Source organism: Anas platyrhynchos, chromosome 5 (assembly GCF_047663525.1).
Source record: "Anas platyrhynchos isolate ZD024472 breed Pekin duck chromosome 5, IASCAAS_PekinDuck_T2T, whole genome shotgun sequence".
NCBI lineage: Eukaryota > Metazoa > Chordata > Aves > Anseriformes > Anatidae > Anas > Anas platyrhynchos.
In genome coordinates, this window is record NC_092591.1 from 10,484,431 (window position 1) to 10,498,650 (window position 14,220).

The 14,220-nt window shown below is 41.2% G+C and overlaps 1 protein-coding gene across 2 annotated transcripts; it reads right to left on the reverse strand.

Moving 5' to 3' along the window:
• Positions 1-418: 418 nt before the first annotated feature.
• On the reverse strand, positions 419-14,211 carry ZFYVE21 (zinc finger FYVE-type containing 21). Of its 2 annotated transcripts, XM_027458044.3 has the most exons (8): positions 14,020-14,211; positions 8,237-8,287; positions 6,181-6,349; positions 4,439-4,514; positions 3,569-3,660; positions 2,701-2,754; positions 1,249-1,391; positions 419-1,154 (listed from the first exon to the last, which is right to left on the reverse strand). In XM_027458044.3, the coding sequence occupies exons 1-8, from the start codon at positions 14,149-14,151 to the stop codon at positions 1,119-1,121; spliced, it is 753 nt and encodes a 250-aa protein (XP_027313845.1). In that variant the 5' UTR covers positions 14,152-14,211; the 3' UTR covers positions 419-1,118. The 2 variants fall into 2 exon arrangements, with proteins under 2 accessions (XP_027313845.1, XP_027313846.1); XM_027458045.3 differs by lacking the exon at positions 2,701-2,754 and having other exon boundaries at positions 14,020-14,207.
• Positions 14,212-14,220: the final 9 nt, after the last annotated feature.

Sequence of the window (14,220 nt, forward strand, 5' to 3'; positions counted from 1 at the left end):
AAAAACAAACTTACCTGTATGGCTTCTCATGTTCTGTTGATGCAATTTCCTCATTGTTGTACCACTTGCACAGGAACTGACTTACCAAATAATTTTTAAAGCACCTTACACTATAAACTGCAGTATTCCAACTGTGGCAAATAAATACTTGGCTAGAAATGCTCTGCACACAGCCTGACACATCCTTTGCACACAGGCTGATAACTGAGCCTTGCGTGCTTGTTGAGGGAGATGGAAAGCAGAAAGACGCCTGGTATATAGCATGTGTAGGCAGAGGATTTGTGCCAGTAGTTTTAGCAAATTATCAAAGCTTAAAATCAAGATTAGGGTGCTGCCTATAACAAGTCAAAGCTTTCAGAGTTCAGACAGAGACCATACTATCTATCATTAAAGAAACTACACTGTGAAAGCATCAACACATTTTTTAAATAAGTGAATTAATTTATTCATTTTTGTACATTAAAATGTATACAATTCCAGATACCATTACAGTTAGATTAACAAAAGCTAGTTACCAAAAAGAAAATACAAAACTAAAAATCATTCTGGAAGCTTAGTTATTACAGAAGGGAAGTTTCAAAATCATGTAATTCCAATTTGGTGGTATTTGGTGAGATGTGTTAAAAAAATCAATTGACTTCTATAAAATCATATCTAAGGCAGATTTTATTGTACATTGATTTTTAAACATTTGGATAGAGGGAAAAACCTGAGATCTAGACCCAAAAGCTATTCTCTGCAGAAGAGACATATACCTTTGTTTGCTTTTTGTGGCAAACAGTATATATAATTGTTACTATAAAAGTTGTGCTGTACATTAGCTGTAGTGCAGGTCACTTTCATATTTCATATTAAGTGCCAATAAAGGTTTAACAAAATATACAAAGTCTTAAAAGGTGAGACTGTTTAAAGCATTAATTGTATACATATTGCACACTATAGAGAATACTCATGGTTCAAAATAAAACATTGCAGTTGCCAGATCTTACAGAATGAACCACACTGGAATGACAAAAGGTCAAGAAGAACAAGTGTTACCTAGCCGCCAGGTTAGCAAAGTGAGAGGCAGGTCCTTCAAGGCTGGTGTCTTCCCTCCAGCTGCCAACAGTCTGCTGTTCTTACTGGTCTCGAGACTCATAAAGAAGTTTTGTTGCCTAATATAAACACAAAACATTACCGTATTGACTGCTTGAAGTTTCACTTCTGCTACAAAGCTCCTTGCAAAGACTTTACGCCTCCCTCCCTTACCTTATGCATAGCTGCCAGCCAGCTTGCTGACAACTTCTTGTTAGAGGTGTAGTCTTCACTGGCTGTAAACTTCATCTGTGTTAGCTCCTCTGATCCTGGTACTTTATACTGTAGAATCATACCTATGGCACGAGTATTACCTCCTGGAAAAAAAAAAAATCCTGAACAAAACTTCACAAACTAAATAAACACAACTTTTTAGCTAATAGTCACAGTTGAAAACATCTCACCACTTGATTCAAAGCACTAAAAACTGCAAGTGCACCAAGTGCAGCATCAGGAGACGGTGACAAAAGGGTGTTAATGCCAGGCAGCGCAATGTGCAGACTCAGTATTGTCTAGTTCTGTCGTTCTGTCACTAAGGCAGAGCTTGTAGAAGCCACTAATTAGAGAGACAAAACTCTTGTATTTCAGTGTTACCATCTGCCTTCTCTTAAATAGATACCACGGCTTCACAATACAGCCAGCAGTTTCTAAACTGAACTACTCTTGTCCAGTTAGACTGGTATCAAACAGGGATCCTTACTTGATCCCGAGTCTGGCACATCAGTGATAAGCCCCACCAAATTTGGCAAAGGTTGAGAAAGATGCTTCCACAATAGGAGCTGGCAAAAACTTTGTTTATTTCCTGAAGGAAATCCACTACAAAAGACATTGCTCTGACAGCAGCATGGTAAGAAGTTGTTTACATCTCTCCTACTCTAGCTGCACAGAGATTAAGATAAACCAAAGCAAGAATACAGAAATGAAACAAAAGCTTTGTGAAAAACAGCACATTGATCCTTCACATTCAGTTACTGGCTTGCTTATTTACTGAAGTAGTAGCCACGAACTAAGTCACAGGAACAGCACCACCACACACAGAAGGATGTTTTGCAAAGTTCTTTTTACGAAGACTGTTTGCACAAGAAGAAGGTGTCCTGGAGGCCATGACAGTAATATCCAAGAAGCCAAACAAAGACAATCCTGGTCTAAGCAATGTGATCAAAAGCCTGCAGACAGCGTTTGCAGACACAGCTATTTCCTCCTCTGGTAGGAGAGACTGCAATCCAACTTCATCACTCGCTCTCCTGCATCTACCCAGTCAGCCTAACAGCTTGTACCAGGTACTAGGCAGTACACACAGAATGTATTGCTCATTCCTGGTGTACAGAATTCAGCACACCTCTGCTAAAGTAGGTGATGGGTAGAAGTCTTCCCTCTTCTAGCACAGACATGTATATGTAGTCTAAAGGAGGAATCAAGTGTTTTAGTTCTCCTCCAAGCAGTTACAAAACATTCATTCTCAGTTTATTAAATAGATGGGAAGGGATAAATACATGAACATAACTTGTCTTAAGTTGAACAGCTATAGATCAAGCAAAAAACTAGCACTGCAAGGGAAGACAGATGGGAGAGGGGTCGTAACAGCATGCTGAAGTGAGTCATGCTCACACAAGGTACTGGCGATACCTTCAGTAATATGCTGGCTCTCCAGAAGGCTGGTGTAAGTGTGAATATCTTTTTCTACCATCAAGAAGGAAGGCAGGCAGGCAAAAAGATAAAGCAATCAGAATAGTAATGAACAAGAAATTACAGGAGCATTAAGCAACTCTGCAACACATCTGATTGATTTGAATACCAAGTTCATTAAAGTTAACATGCTGTACTGCCACTGCACGGACTGTCCAATTAAAAATTCCAGCAGTGACAGAGATGTTGCTCACTAAGCAATTATTACAATTCCTGACCTTGTTTGCTCTCGTCTTAATGCAATCATATTTTAGTTCATCTTGAAATACTAAGAAATCTGTCCAGATATGAGGCAGTTAAGTAGCTACCAAAGTATTCCAAGATATTAGCAGTTTCACTTAGCCACCCCTTTATCTTGAATGAAATTAAGAAAGCACATATATATATATATATATTTTTTTTTTTTTTTGAGTAGCTTCTCTTACTCTCCTCTAAGTTGTTTGCACAAATAGAAGAGAAATCTTGGCTGGATTCTGAAACAGAAGCTAAGACTGATAGCTCCCTCCAGTGAGCTTTTCAATCCATAGATGTTTAGCAAGGAGAATAGATCAGACCAGGTGACGATCACCTTTATCAAGGAGTTCCCCCATTATTAAAGTCCTAAAGTAATGTCTGAATTCTTAAGTTTCACCTAAAATCCCATCAGCCACATGGACAGCTTCCATGCACTACACTCTACTCCGAGAACCACTGTAATACAATAATGCAGTTACACCTGAGCTACCAGAAATGCACTATCTAGCTTGAACAATAATTACCACTTCATCTTTTTCTTAATAGTCAATTTGTATTTAATGAAAAAAATTACCTCCAGGAGTAAATCCCTCTGTAAGTATCTGAACAGTTGAAATCTGTACAATTTCAATTTCATAGTGGCTGTTTCCATCCAAAACCAGGTATCTATACGAAAAATAAAATGTTTTCTGTTATTTTATTAAAGTTTCTTGTTTACAATATCAAGTCCAAATGAAAGGAATTAAGTTAGACAGAGTCTCTCTTTGACTGGTAGCCTGTATACTTCTCAGAGTGGGGAGGGAGCAGAGTCAAGCAGGTGAAGTTACTTTTCATTGAAGTGCTTCACTTAAAAGAAAAATAGAGAATTGTAGAGCAGTTTGCCAGGAGACCTATTCAAAATATTAAATGCATTCCTCCAGAGTTACAGGGCAAGAAGAGAACGTGGAGTTTGAAATGCTCCAGCCAGCCAAACTAGGGATGACCAAAGCAATGCTCTGACTGTAACATTAAACAATACTGTGCAGCACTGGACTCATCATTCTGAAACAAGTTTTTTTTTTTTCAGTAGCTATGGATTTTTTTTCCCCAGTCCTTCTTCCTGTAAGCCTTTTGTTAGCTGTCAGAAACACTGTACTGCAGTGCCACCGAGACATTATCAAGGAGCGGAGCTCTGTCATTCCAAGGCATTCCAGCATTTCTGCTTCTTGCTGCTTCTGGAAACAGTCTTCACTGAACAAAGCAAGAGGAGTGCTTCACACCTCCGAGGGCCCCTTTTCCACACTGCTATTAAATTCACACACCCTTAGCCCAATAACATTATATCCATCCTTTCAGTCGGATTATTCTTCCAGTATCCTCACTGGAAGCTATGCTTGTATTTTGTTTGTGTTATGATAGCAATATAGCCGTGTTCACAAGTGCAATTTCTATCAGTCCTCCTCACCTCTGATTGTTGGAAAGTCGACAAACCATGAGCTCAGATTTATCAGATGTTCCCAGAGTTACAAAGAACGAAGCACCTGAAAAGAAATGTTTCAGTATTCAATGCAGAGTTTGGGAAGAAACATTCAAGAATCAAAAAGGATACTTACTGCACTGATTCGGCTCAATTAGGAGACTAACTGGAACATTAAACTGACATAAACTGATAAACACTGACAGGACATTCAAGTATAGAAAGGTCTTTAGTTAGTTCTGCACCATATGACCATTCACAATTACTATGCAATTCCACCTACACTGTAGATAAATCATGTAAATCATATTTCTAAGATAAATCTTTCAAAAAATCTTTCAAAAATAAGTACAGATTTGGAGATGGCAAAACCAGACGATCCTACCTTCTTAAAATTACACAGAAGAATCAAATAGCAGGATGTGACCTTTAGCTGCATGCTTAATAGATACTAAGACACCTCTCTCACTACTGAAGACTAGCTCAGTCTTTGAGGTCAGTGAATTGCAGCCTTCATGTTGTATTTCTCTGCCTGCTCCAAACAGCTCCTCTGGCATCAGGAAAGTCACCTTAACTACATGAGCCAAGTGATTCATAAAGCAGACTACATGCCCACCTCTTTATTTCCTCCATGTATTGTTACACTCCCTGTATTACCTAATCCCAACACTGTTGGTCTGGGAAGTTTAAAAAAAACAAAACCAAACATACGGCACTGTCAATTGGCCTGTGAGCTATCTCCACAATCTGAATCGTGCAGCCCCATAGCTTCACCTCACGATCTATTTCATAATAGCACCGTGTCTCACTGACCCTCGGTATGGGGCCCCGGGCTGCTGCCGACATGAGACAGAGAGGGACCAGCAACACAACTACCATGGAGATCAAAATCGCCATTTCTCTGAGATCTGAACCTCCACAGCAAGGCAGGAATAACTATAGACGTTAATTGCATAACATGAATGCAAGCAGGACTTTTTTAGTATTTATTTTCTTATATCTTCACATTAAAATATTTTTTTAAAGTTGTCTTCTGTGCATGGTAAAGAATGATTTGTATACTACCAGGGACAAATGTAGCTCTGTCTGGACCTAGAATCTTCCTAGGAACAAATCAGAGGCGTGGTTTAGCTTACCAACTATACACACCTGCATCACACTGAGTGAAGAGCCCATCAGAAGGCCCCAAACAATTAGAGAATATTTTGAAAACTGAAGATTCAGCTTTCTTAATATAATTGGAACATGAATTGCTGTATTGCACGTAGCTTTAATGCTATGCAAAACTCACCACGCTTACGACCTGCCATCAACCACAGCCATAGGCCATGCACAAGATCAAAGCACAGCATCCTGTTAATTGTTTTAAAAATGTCTGTTAAGCATTTTCATCCTTATTTAGCGTAACTAACAGAAACAGCTAAAAGGTGGACTACATTAATAAAGTGCCAACCACACACATCTGTCCTCAAAGGCATTAAAAACTCCTTTGTCTTTAAAGAATTCTGTAAATACCTGACCCAAATCATACACTTCTTGCTAAATAAGCTGATAATATAAAATTAAATGGCAAACATGCAACAACAAATATGTATTTTAAGGAGACAAAACTGCAATGTAGGAGCTCATTTGACAAGAATTAGTCATGCCAGTTATCAGTTTTGTTTAACACAGCATCTGAACAAATCTAAGTGAGATTGAAACAGCATGTATGTGCACTTCATACTTACCATTCATGAGCACTTTAAGCTGCTTGTCGTAAAACTCTGTTTCTTTCTGAGAGATGAGGGCACATTCAGCACACTGGCGCACGGGGTCCACAAAACACATGCGAGGCAGAGGCACTTTTTTACTGCAGCATTTGTCACAGAAGCACTTTCCACATCTTCGGCAGTGATGCTAAGCATGAGAGGAGATTTTGTTTATTTACAAAAGAAATTATTAGAGAATAATTTGATAAAAGGTCCCACATTAAACATCCCCCTCCCCAAGAAACAGCACAGTTTCTCAGGTGTAAAACGTACATGTTGAAGGGACAGGACAGTAGTCAAGTGGTAAATGACATCGAGCTGCTGTAGTGGTAGAAAGAACTCTCTGAAGACTGAACCCTGAAGACTGCGTGTAGTATGAAAAGCACTACAGGCCTTTGTTGGCACTCTGCCAAGAGACTTTTAAATCAGACCAGAGAAGACACTGAGAGGACCCTCCCAAATTCCTCGCCTGTCAGTAGAAATGCAAGAGAAGAGTGGTTTCTAGAACCCTTCCTACTTCCAAGAAGAGATCTCTGGGACCTTCAACTGCAGATGCTGTTCTCCCTCAAAACTTGTTCTCAAGTTTTTTTCCCAGGGAAAATGCTAAGAACTTTCATTCCTAAAACCTAAAGCCCCATCTCTACCAGAAATATCAGGTGGCATAGTACAAATCCAGCAAAGTTATAATACAATCAGAGCAGCTCCCAAACCTTCACCAAGTGGCTCAAGCTCCAATCACTACTGGGGTGTGACAGTCCCAGTAGTTCCTCCTGATGCAAGTTTCCATGGGATGACAGTATCTCAGGCCAGAACAAGTACTCTCAGGCAAGCCAGAACTGATTTGTGGCTCAAAGCAAGTTTCAACAGCTTGATACAAGGCACCGATAAACTGCAGTTCTGATCACTGTTAGACATTTCTACCAAGTATTACGCAAAGTTCTCTGAAGCACCTACTACCCATGGCTACCTCCATTTACTTCCCAAAGGTAACACAAGTAAAATACAGCAGCCTGATGAATTACTGCTTCTCAACCAATCCATGCTCTTAACTCATCCAACTAAAAGGTAAATAAAAAAGTCTATATTCTCTTAGTTCTTATAATGTAGTTACCCTGATGTTCTTCAGCCTTTCTGAAAACTTAACATCTCTCCGGTACAGCATGTCAGTATGTCTGTTTTAAAGTTTCTCCTTCCTTTTCCCTCCAAACAATACATTACAAATCATGAACTAGGTCAATGCATGCAAGTCACACTTCCACATCTTTCTGCACTTCCACAAGCAAATGCTAAACGCCCATCAGTGCAGTAATACAAAGAAACATTATTATCTCCTAAAATCATTGTTGGCTTCTTTTGGGAGACTGCCAAACCCCGTTCCAGCAGGTTTTCTGACAGCAATATTCTGTAAACCAGCAACAATTCCGCAGTGGTCTGCTTGAAATATGATCATTACATAAAAGTTTTTTCTTCATGCAGGGAACCTAATTATGGTTCACAGCAATCAAGGCAGTTTCTACTTTAATCAGAAATTCCCCTTTCCCATTGTGAGATCAGTTGTGTTTCACTTCTAGAACAGACGGACAATCTGACTTTTGGCTCTCCATATTTGAGCCATACAGCCCTTTAATGTCAGATTGCAGTTCATTACTCCTGAAAACATTTGCTTACATTTCCACAACTAAGCTTATCTCCCAGGACACAGCCACGTTAGTTCATCTGGTTTCTGTGTCAGTACTGATGTTAGCAGCCTTCTCCAGCGTGGGCTCCTCTAACTATTCCTGTGAATGTAAATCCTGTGGGTACACAGCATTTGGGAAAAGCCCAAACACGCTGAGCAACAGGAAGGTCAAAGAAACAGAACATAAAAAAGAAAAAAAAAAGTCCTCTACTCAGAAAAGGCAGAACAGAAAGAAAAACTATTTGAATGTACAGCAGACTTTGCATGATATTCTACTGAAATCATCCACATTTTAAACCAGAGCTCCATATTAGCATTTTGCAACAGTTAAAACGTTGTATTTTGTTGATTTCTTACCTTTCTAGTTATGAAGTCGAATTTTGTATCACACTGCATACATCTTGGGCACTACAAAACAGTACAAAATAACATTAACCAACAACATTTCTAGATTTGTAATCATACTACTACCACATGCAAAGACTGGGCTTTATTGTTATTCCCCAAAAAGAACTGCCTCCGAGAAGTTTACATCCTTTAATCTTTTTCACCACGGTTTTCATTTATTTTAATACAGATGTAGCAAAATAACGTCATCCCCACTCACAAGACAAAAAAAAGCAGCCAAACTCATTCACCCTAAGGAATACTACATCCTGTCAGCAGTCAAAACTACATTTCTGAAGTTCTTGTCATGCTTAATTACGTTTGGCTGTCCAGACAGTCATATATTCTGGAGTTAACTATGTTTTCATGCAAGTTGTCATCCTGTTGTGATGCTTGGTTGACACTCTAAAACACTGTTTACATATTTTATTGCTCTCGATACTTGCATATTTTTAAAACACTCTAGGAGATTTTTGGTTTTCTTCCAAGCCACTAGGACTTATTTTTTATTCCAGCTACAAAATGTCACTACTTCCTGAAGCATCTCTTTCCTAACACAAGGTTACACCCACGCTCTTCCCAAAAGAAAAGCCAGAAAAAAAACTGAAGAGGCTTCTCTCTCTCAGCTGAGTGTACAAGTACAGGTCAGCAGCTCTGACTTGCTTAAATACCAGAAGTGTTCAGTGATTGTTACAATTAACATTTTCTGTGCAGAAAGTCACCTTCCATAGGGCTGATACTCAGAAGTCAGATTGCTGAATTTTCACAACTTCACTTATTTTTATCCACTGTATCAAAAAAAAAAAAAAAGGGGGGGTGGGGGGGAGGGAACACTCTCTGAGGCTCACAGATAATTACTACCAGATTTATTTGCAAATGTTAATGCAAAATTACATCTCACATCTGAATCGGAACATAGTTGGATGATTCTTCCCGTGAGTTTTGTAACTCTGGAAACCTGAACTCTTCAAACCAAGCTTTCACAGAGTTCAGCAGAATGTCATCTTAAAAACATGCCCTAGGCTGAGCTGGTGTCATTTGCTAAAAACAGTTATCACTGTTTGCCTTTAATTAATACATTTCAATACATAACCCTCTATCTTCTAAGAATTCATTCAGGTTACAAAAGTTTTGGAGTCTGTTTCAGGGATTTCTGTTTCACCACATTCCCAATCACTGTCACAACTTCTACAACAGTAACCAAGAAAACACTACAGCAGCTACGTTAAGAAAAAAAAAATCTTTAGAAACTTTTTAAGTAAAAGCTTGTTTGTAATTTACAACAGTTTATACAAAGCATTCTCACATCTAAACAGAAGTTTAGCAAATTAGAGAGTAACAGCCGTCGCTGCAATGGAACACAAATAGCTACTCTGCAATATTTGCTACAGGAAGCTCTTTCTAAATCCCAGACAAAGGAGAACCAGCAGTGTTCCTGCACTGTCTCAAGTAATGCACTGAACCAAGGCACGCAACCTCCTCTTTTCACAATGGCCATATAAAAGCTTATTCTGACATTCGCTGATTAATAACCTTGAGCACAAGACAACATCAGCATTCCCAAGGTTTTCTCTGTAACAAGTAACACTCTACAGCTTACACCATGTTTTGCTGTGCACTGATCTTCATTTAGTGTTTTAGTTTTTTTCATGTATGGAGCTTAATTGTTTGCCCAGAAGCTGGGCAGGGCATGGATTTCAAAATACTTCGAGTTTTCCAGGAGTATAATTCATTTTTGTAATGAAAATTTGTAATTTTGGTTCGAAATCAGAAAGCAGAAGCCACAACCTTTTCTAAAGCTTTTCTAAACACCATCTTAAATAGGTTTCATACACAATATTGGGCAAAATGTAAAATCAAGTACTTTTAGTACTGCAAGTACTAAATTCTGTTACTTTCAGCAAGTAACAGAATTACCTATCTTATTTCCTACAAACTACAGAAAATTATTTCTGAATCCCAGACCCATCATGATAACGTTGCCTAACATAGAGTGCAGTCAGAGATAAGTCACAAAGTGAAATGGCACGCAGTGGCAGAAATCACAGAAGGCTGTTTTCCTACCAAAATGTTCTGACACAAGCAGACTCAACATACTGTTCCTTCAAGGCACTTCTGCTTTGAGTAACCAAACCCAAGAGAACCCGTTTACATAACAACTTCACCAGGGAGCTCTTCCCAGGCACAGCAGCAGCATTTCCCCGGAGGTGAACCCTTCGCGTTTGGCCACACGCTGACACCAGCACGCGAGCACTGAGCTGCTTCAGTTTGGTAGCGCATTGGCAAGAAGATAGTGCAACACCTGAGATACTTCTCATGTCCTCAACACACAGGCTTTTTAAGACTACTGCAACTCTGATTTTTGTTTTGAAAGCAGAAGCACTCAGATACAAAATAAGATATTAAATAAAACCCATATAACAAATACATTGATTTAACACACAGCCAGCATACTGCTGATTCTGGCGGATTGCTGCTGTCATTACTTCAGCAAGAAGAAAACGGAAGCACCAGCAGTCGTTGGCTATCAGCATTAATTTAGAAGTACTGAGAGCAAGTTCAGCACAAGTAGAGAGGAACTTCTGATGCGTTTGCTGAAGCACGGTAACGAATTAGCGTAATTCCTCAGCCCCAGAGGTAAGAACAGTGCAGGTTGGCAGCAGGCTCCAGTTACACTTCATGCGCTGTTTTTGCACATACAGTAACGAAGCGATAGATGTGATGCAAGCTAACACCTGGCTAAGCACATTAACACAGCCAACATTTGCCAACATGGAAGTCTGCGAGCTCATTCAATCAGAGCTCAACGTGCCTGACAAGCACAGCTGGTGCCAGCGGCAGATGCCTTCTGATAACAGCGGGACTGTGCGCAACCGGTTCCTTGCCGGGGCTGTGAGCTCGCTGGTGGTGCAAGAGCAGCGCTGTCACGCAACCACCGAGCGCCTGAGCCACACCAAGCTGGGTTCCATCGTATCGTTCTCCCATTGGCTGCTCTCTGAGGCAGGCATCACTCCTCGGCCACCCGAGATCTGGGACACAGCCTGATGCCACAAGCTCTGTCCACCTCTGCATTGTAACACCCAAATTTTACAGGACTCCTACTCCATGACTTCCCCCACCAGCATATCATTTGTTGAGCTCTTCTGGGGATTAGCAAGAAGCTTTGGTTCAGACCCTTGGCACATGCAGTGACCAACACCTTAAGCTCTGTCTCAACTTTAATCATGTTCACAGATCTACACACTATTATCAGCCTCAACTCCTTATTCATTTCAGTTTCACTGAAAGACTACCAAAAAAGTTTTCTATAGTCCTGCTTCAGTCTTACACACTTCAAACTCCTCATACTTAAAGACTCAACAAGAATTTTTGAGCCTGATATTTACAGGCTGCACAGTCTTGCAATACGAAGTTAGAAAACTTAAATGTTACATGCTAAGTTTAACAAAATTCCCAACTGCCATAACTCCTAGGACGATCATTTGACTTTTAAAAAACAAATCAGAAGACATTTCCTGCAGAAAAGTACTGAATTTACTGGTACACAGCAGAAGTCAGTGTATTTGAAAAGCCAGGTCAACATTGGGTAATACTCGCCCTTTCTCTTGGGGGAAGAAAATATGTTCTTTATTTTACTGAACTAAATCACTGTCAAGAGCAGATGTTCTTGCTGAATCCATTAACTAGCTAAGGCTGCCTCTTAAATTTGATTTTATTAAGAAAAAGATGAGTTTATAACTTCCTTGTTATACTTCCTTCCCTGTACACTGCATACTTAAAGAAAAATTTGTACATGGTAAAAGCTAGTCAAATGGATGTCTGAATTCACTGAAATACAGTGAAGCAACTTTTTCTTTCTTCACAACAATAGATGCACGATTAAGAATATGAGCAAACACAAGCATTTAAAATGTTTGACTACAATACACCTCCTCTCAATAGCAAGTACATCTGAATTTGATGCAAAGGCAACATTCAGTCACAAATCATCGTTCTGTCCAACACACCACAAAGAAAGTCAAGTCTTAAGCAGAATGAATGCCTGCGGTACCACTGTGATAGAAAATTCAAATTCACACCATGCACCACATTATGTCTATTCATTTTAGATACATCAGTTCTTAAATACATCTAGCTAGCTTAAATAAATTCTACAAATCCTCCCACAACTTGCAGTTGAATTAAGATGGTACGATGTAGTAGACCTGGAAGCACCATTTTTTATTTAAATTGAATTAGTCGGCTATAATTGAGAACTGCCCAACTATAAAGCTACACTGTCTGTCTGGGAGGAACCGGCTTTCAATTGGAGATAACTGTTAGACAAATTGCATCCACTGCTGGCGATGTGTCAGCACTCAAGTTTCCAGATAGCTGAGGTCAAGGTACACAGCGCATCAAAAGTCGCCTACCTGGCAAAAGCAGACTGCACACAACGCCCTGAGAAACCACCCCTTATCAAGTAACTCCAGATCCCACTTGGCTGCACGCTCACTGATCGATGCACACCTGGGCACCTGCATCTGACACTGCTCCAGTCACCAAAAACCACACTGCAGCTATGCTTAAGGCAGACAGGCAGTTGCTACTGACGACAGGGAGGATTTTGTTCTCTAAGGTTGGAAGAGACTAACTTGCAAGAACTCCAGCAAGATATTTTATCTGCTTGCTCGTTTAAAATAGGTTGAAAAAGTGACTTTCCAAAACAAGATCATTATTTCGGATGAAACTTGCAACTGGCTTAGTAGCCACAGCACCTTCTGCCAGTAAAGGCTAGCCTCAGTTGCTGCAGATAGTGAAGGCTCAGTGAGCGGCAGAAGCTGCCATAGCTGAGTGACTCTGCTGGTGTAATAACTTTTACACAAAACTTTTTGCCTCCAGAGATACCCGGTAAGGGCAAAGTTTTCTTCCTTTCTCCTGACCTACAGTGCAGCACTCCTGTATAACACAGTCCAACCAGATCCCTACCTGGCAAAGGACGGGTCTGTTTAAAGGCTGCCTGCTTAAGTTCATATTGGCTCCTCAAAAAAAAAAAAACGCCAGTCCCGTTTAAACGCATTGGCACGTAGCCACACCACAGAGGGGAAATAAGTAAACAACTGATTCCGAGCTCTGTGAGCATCTAGCTGCAGGGACTGGCAACAAATAATGCACATTACGTGACATGTATGAGACTGTCAGGATTACACAGTTTATTTTAAAAGTGTTTAGAAGCAAAGCTGACTGAAAAGATTTTGTTTTAGATTTATTTAACACACAGGACATTCAGACTACGTGCCAGAAAGGGTGCTCTAACACAGCCTTTTGCTATGTTCCGTGTTAGTTTTTAAAGCAACATTATTCAAAGTTAGCTTTATTTGTCCACAGAATATCCCGAGGTGGATGGGACCCACAAGGGTCATTGAGTCCAACTCCTGGCTCCACACAGCACCACCCAAAACCCAGCCCCTGTGTCTGAGAGCGGTGTCCAAACGCTGCTTTGAGCCCTGTCAGGCTCGGTGCTGTGTCCCCCGCCCCGGGCAGCCTGTCCCAGTGCCCGACCACCCTCTGGGTGCAGAACCTGTCCCTAACCCCCAGCCTGACCCGGGACGGGACGGGACGGGACGGGACGGGACGAGCAGCGCCGGGAGCCGCCAGCCCCACGGCCGGTCCCGCCTCAGCGCTGAGGCGAGCCCGCGGGCGACCGTTGGGGGACCGTTGGGGGACCGTTGGGGGACCGTTGGGGCCCGCAGCCCCCCGCCCAGCCTCGCTACCTCCTTGTCGGGCACCCAGGGCGGCTCGTCGAGGCCGAAGGGGCTGCGTGCGGCGCGCAGCTCGGGCACCATGCGCAGCCCGCTGGCGGAGCGCACCAGCTTCTTGGCATCCGCCGCCTCGCTGCCCGACATCTTCTGACCGCCCCCCCCCCGCGGCTCCGCCACCGCTACTCGCCCCCTCGGACTGGCAGCGCCGCCGGC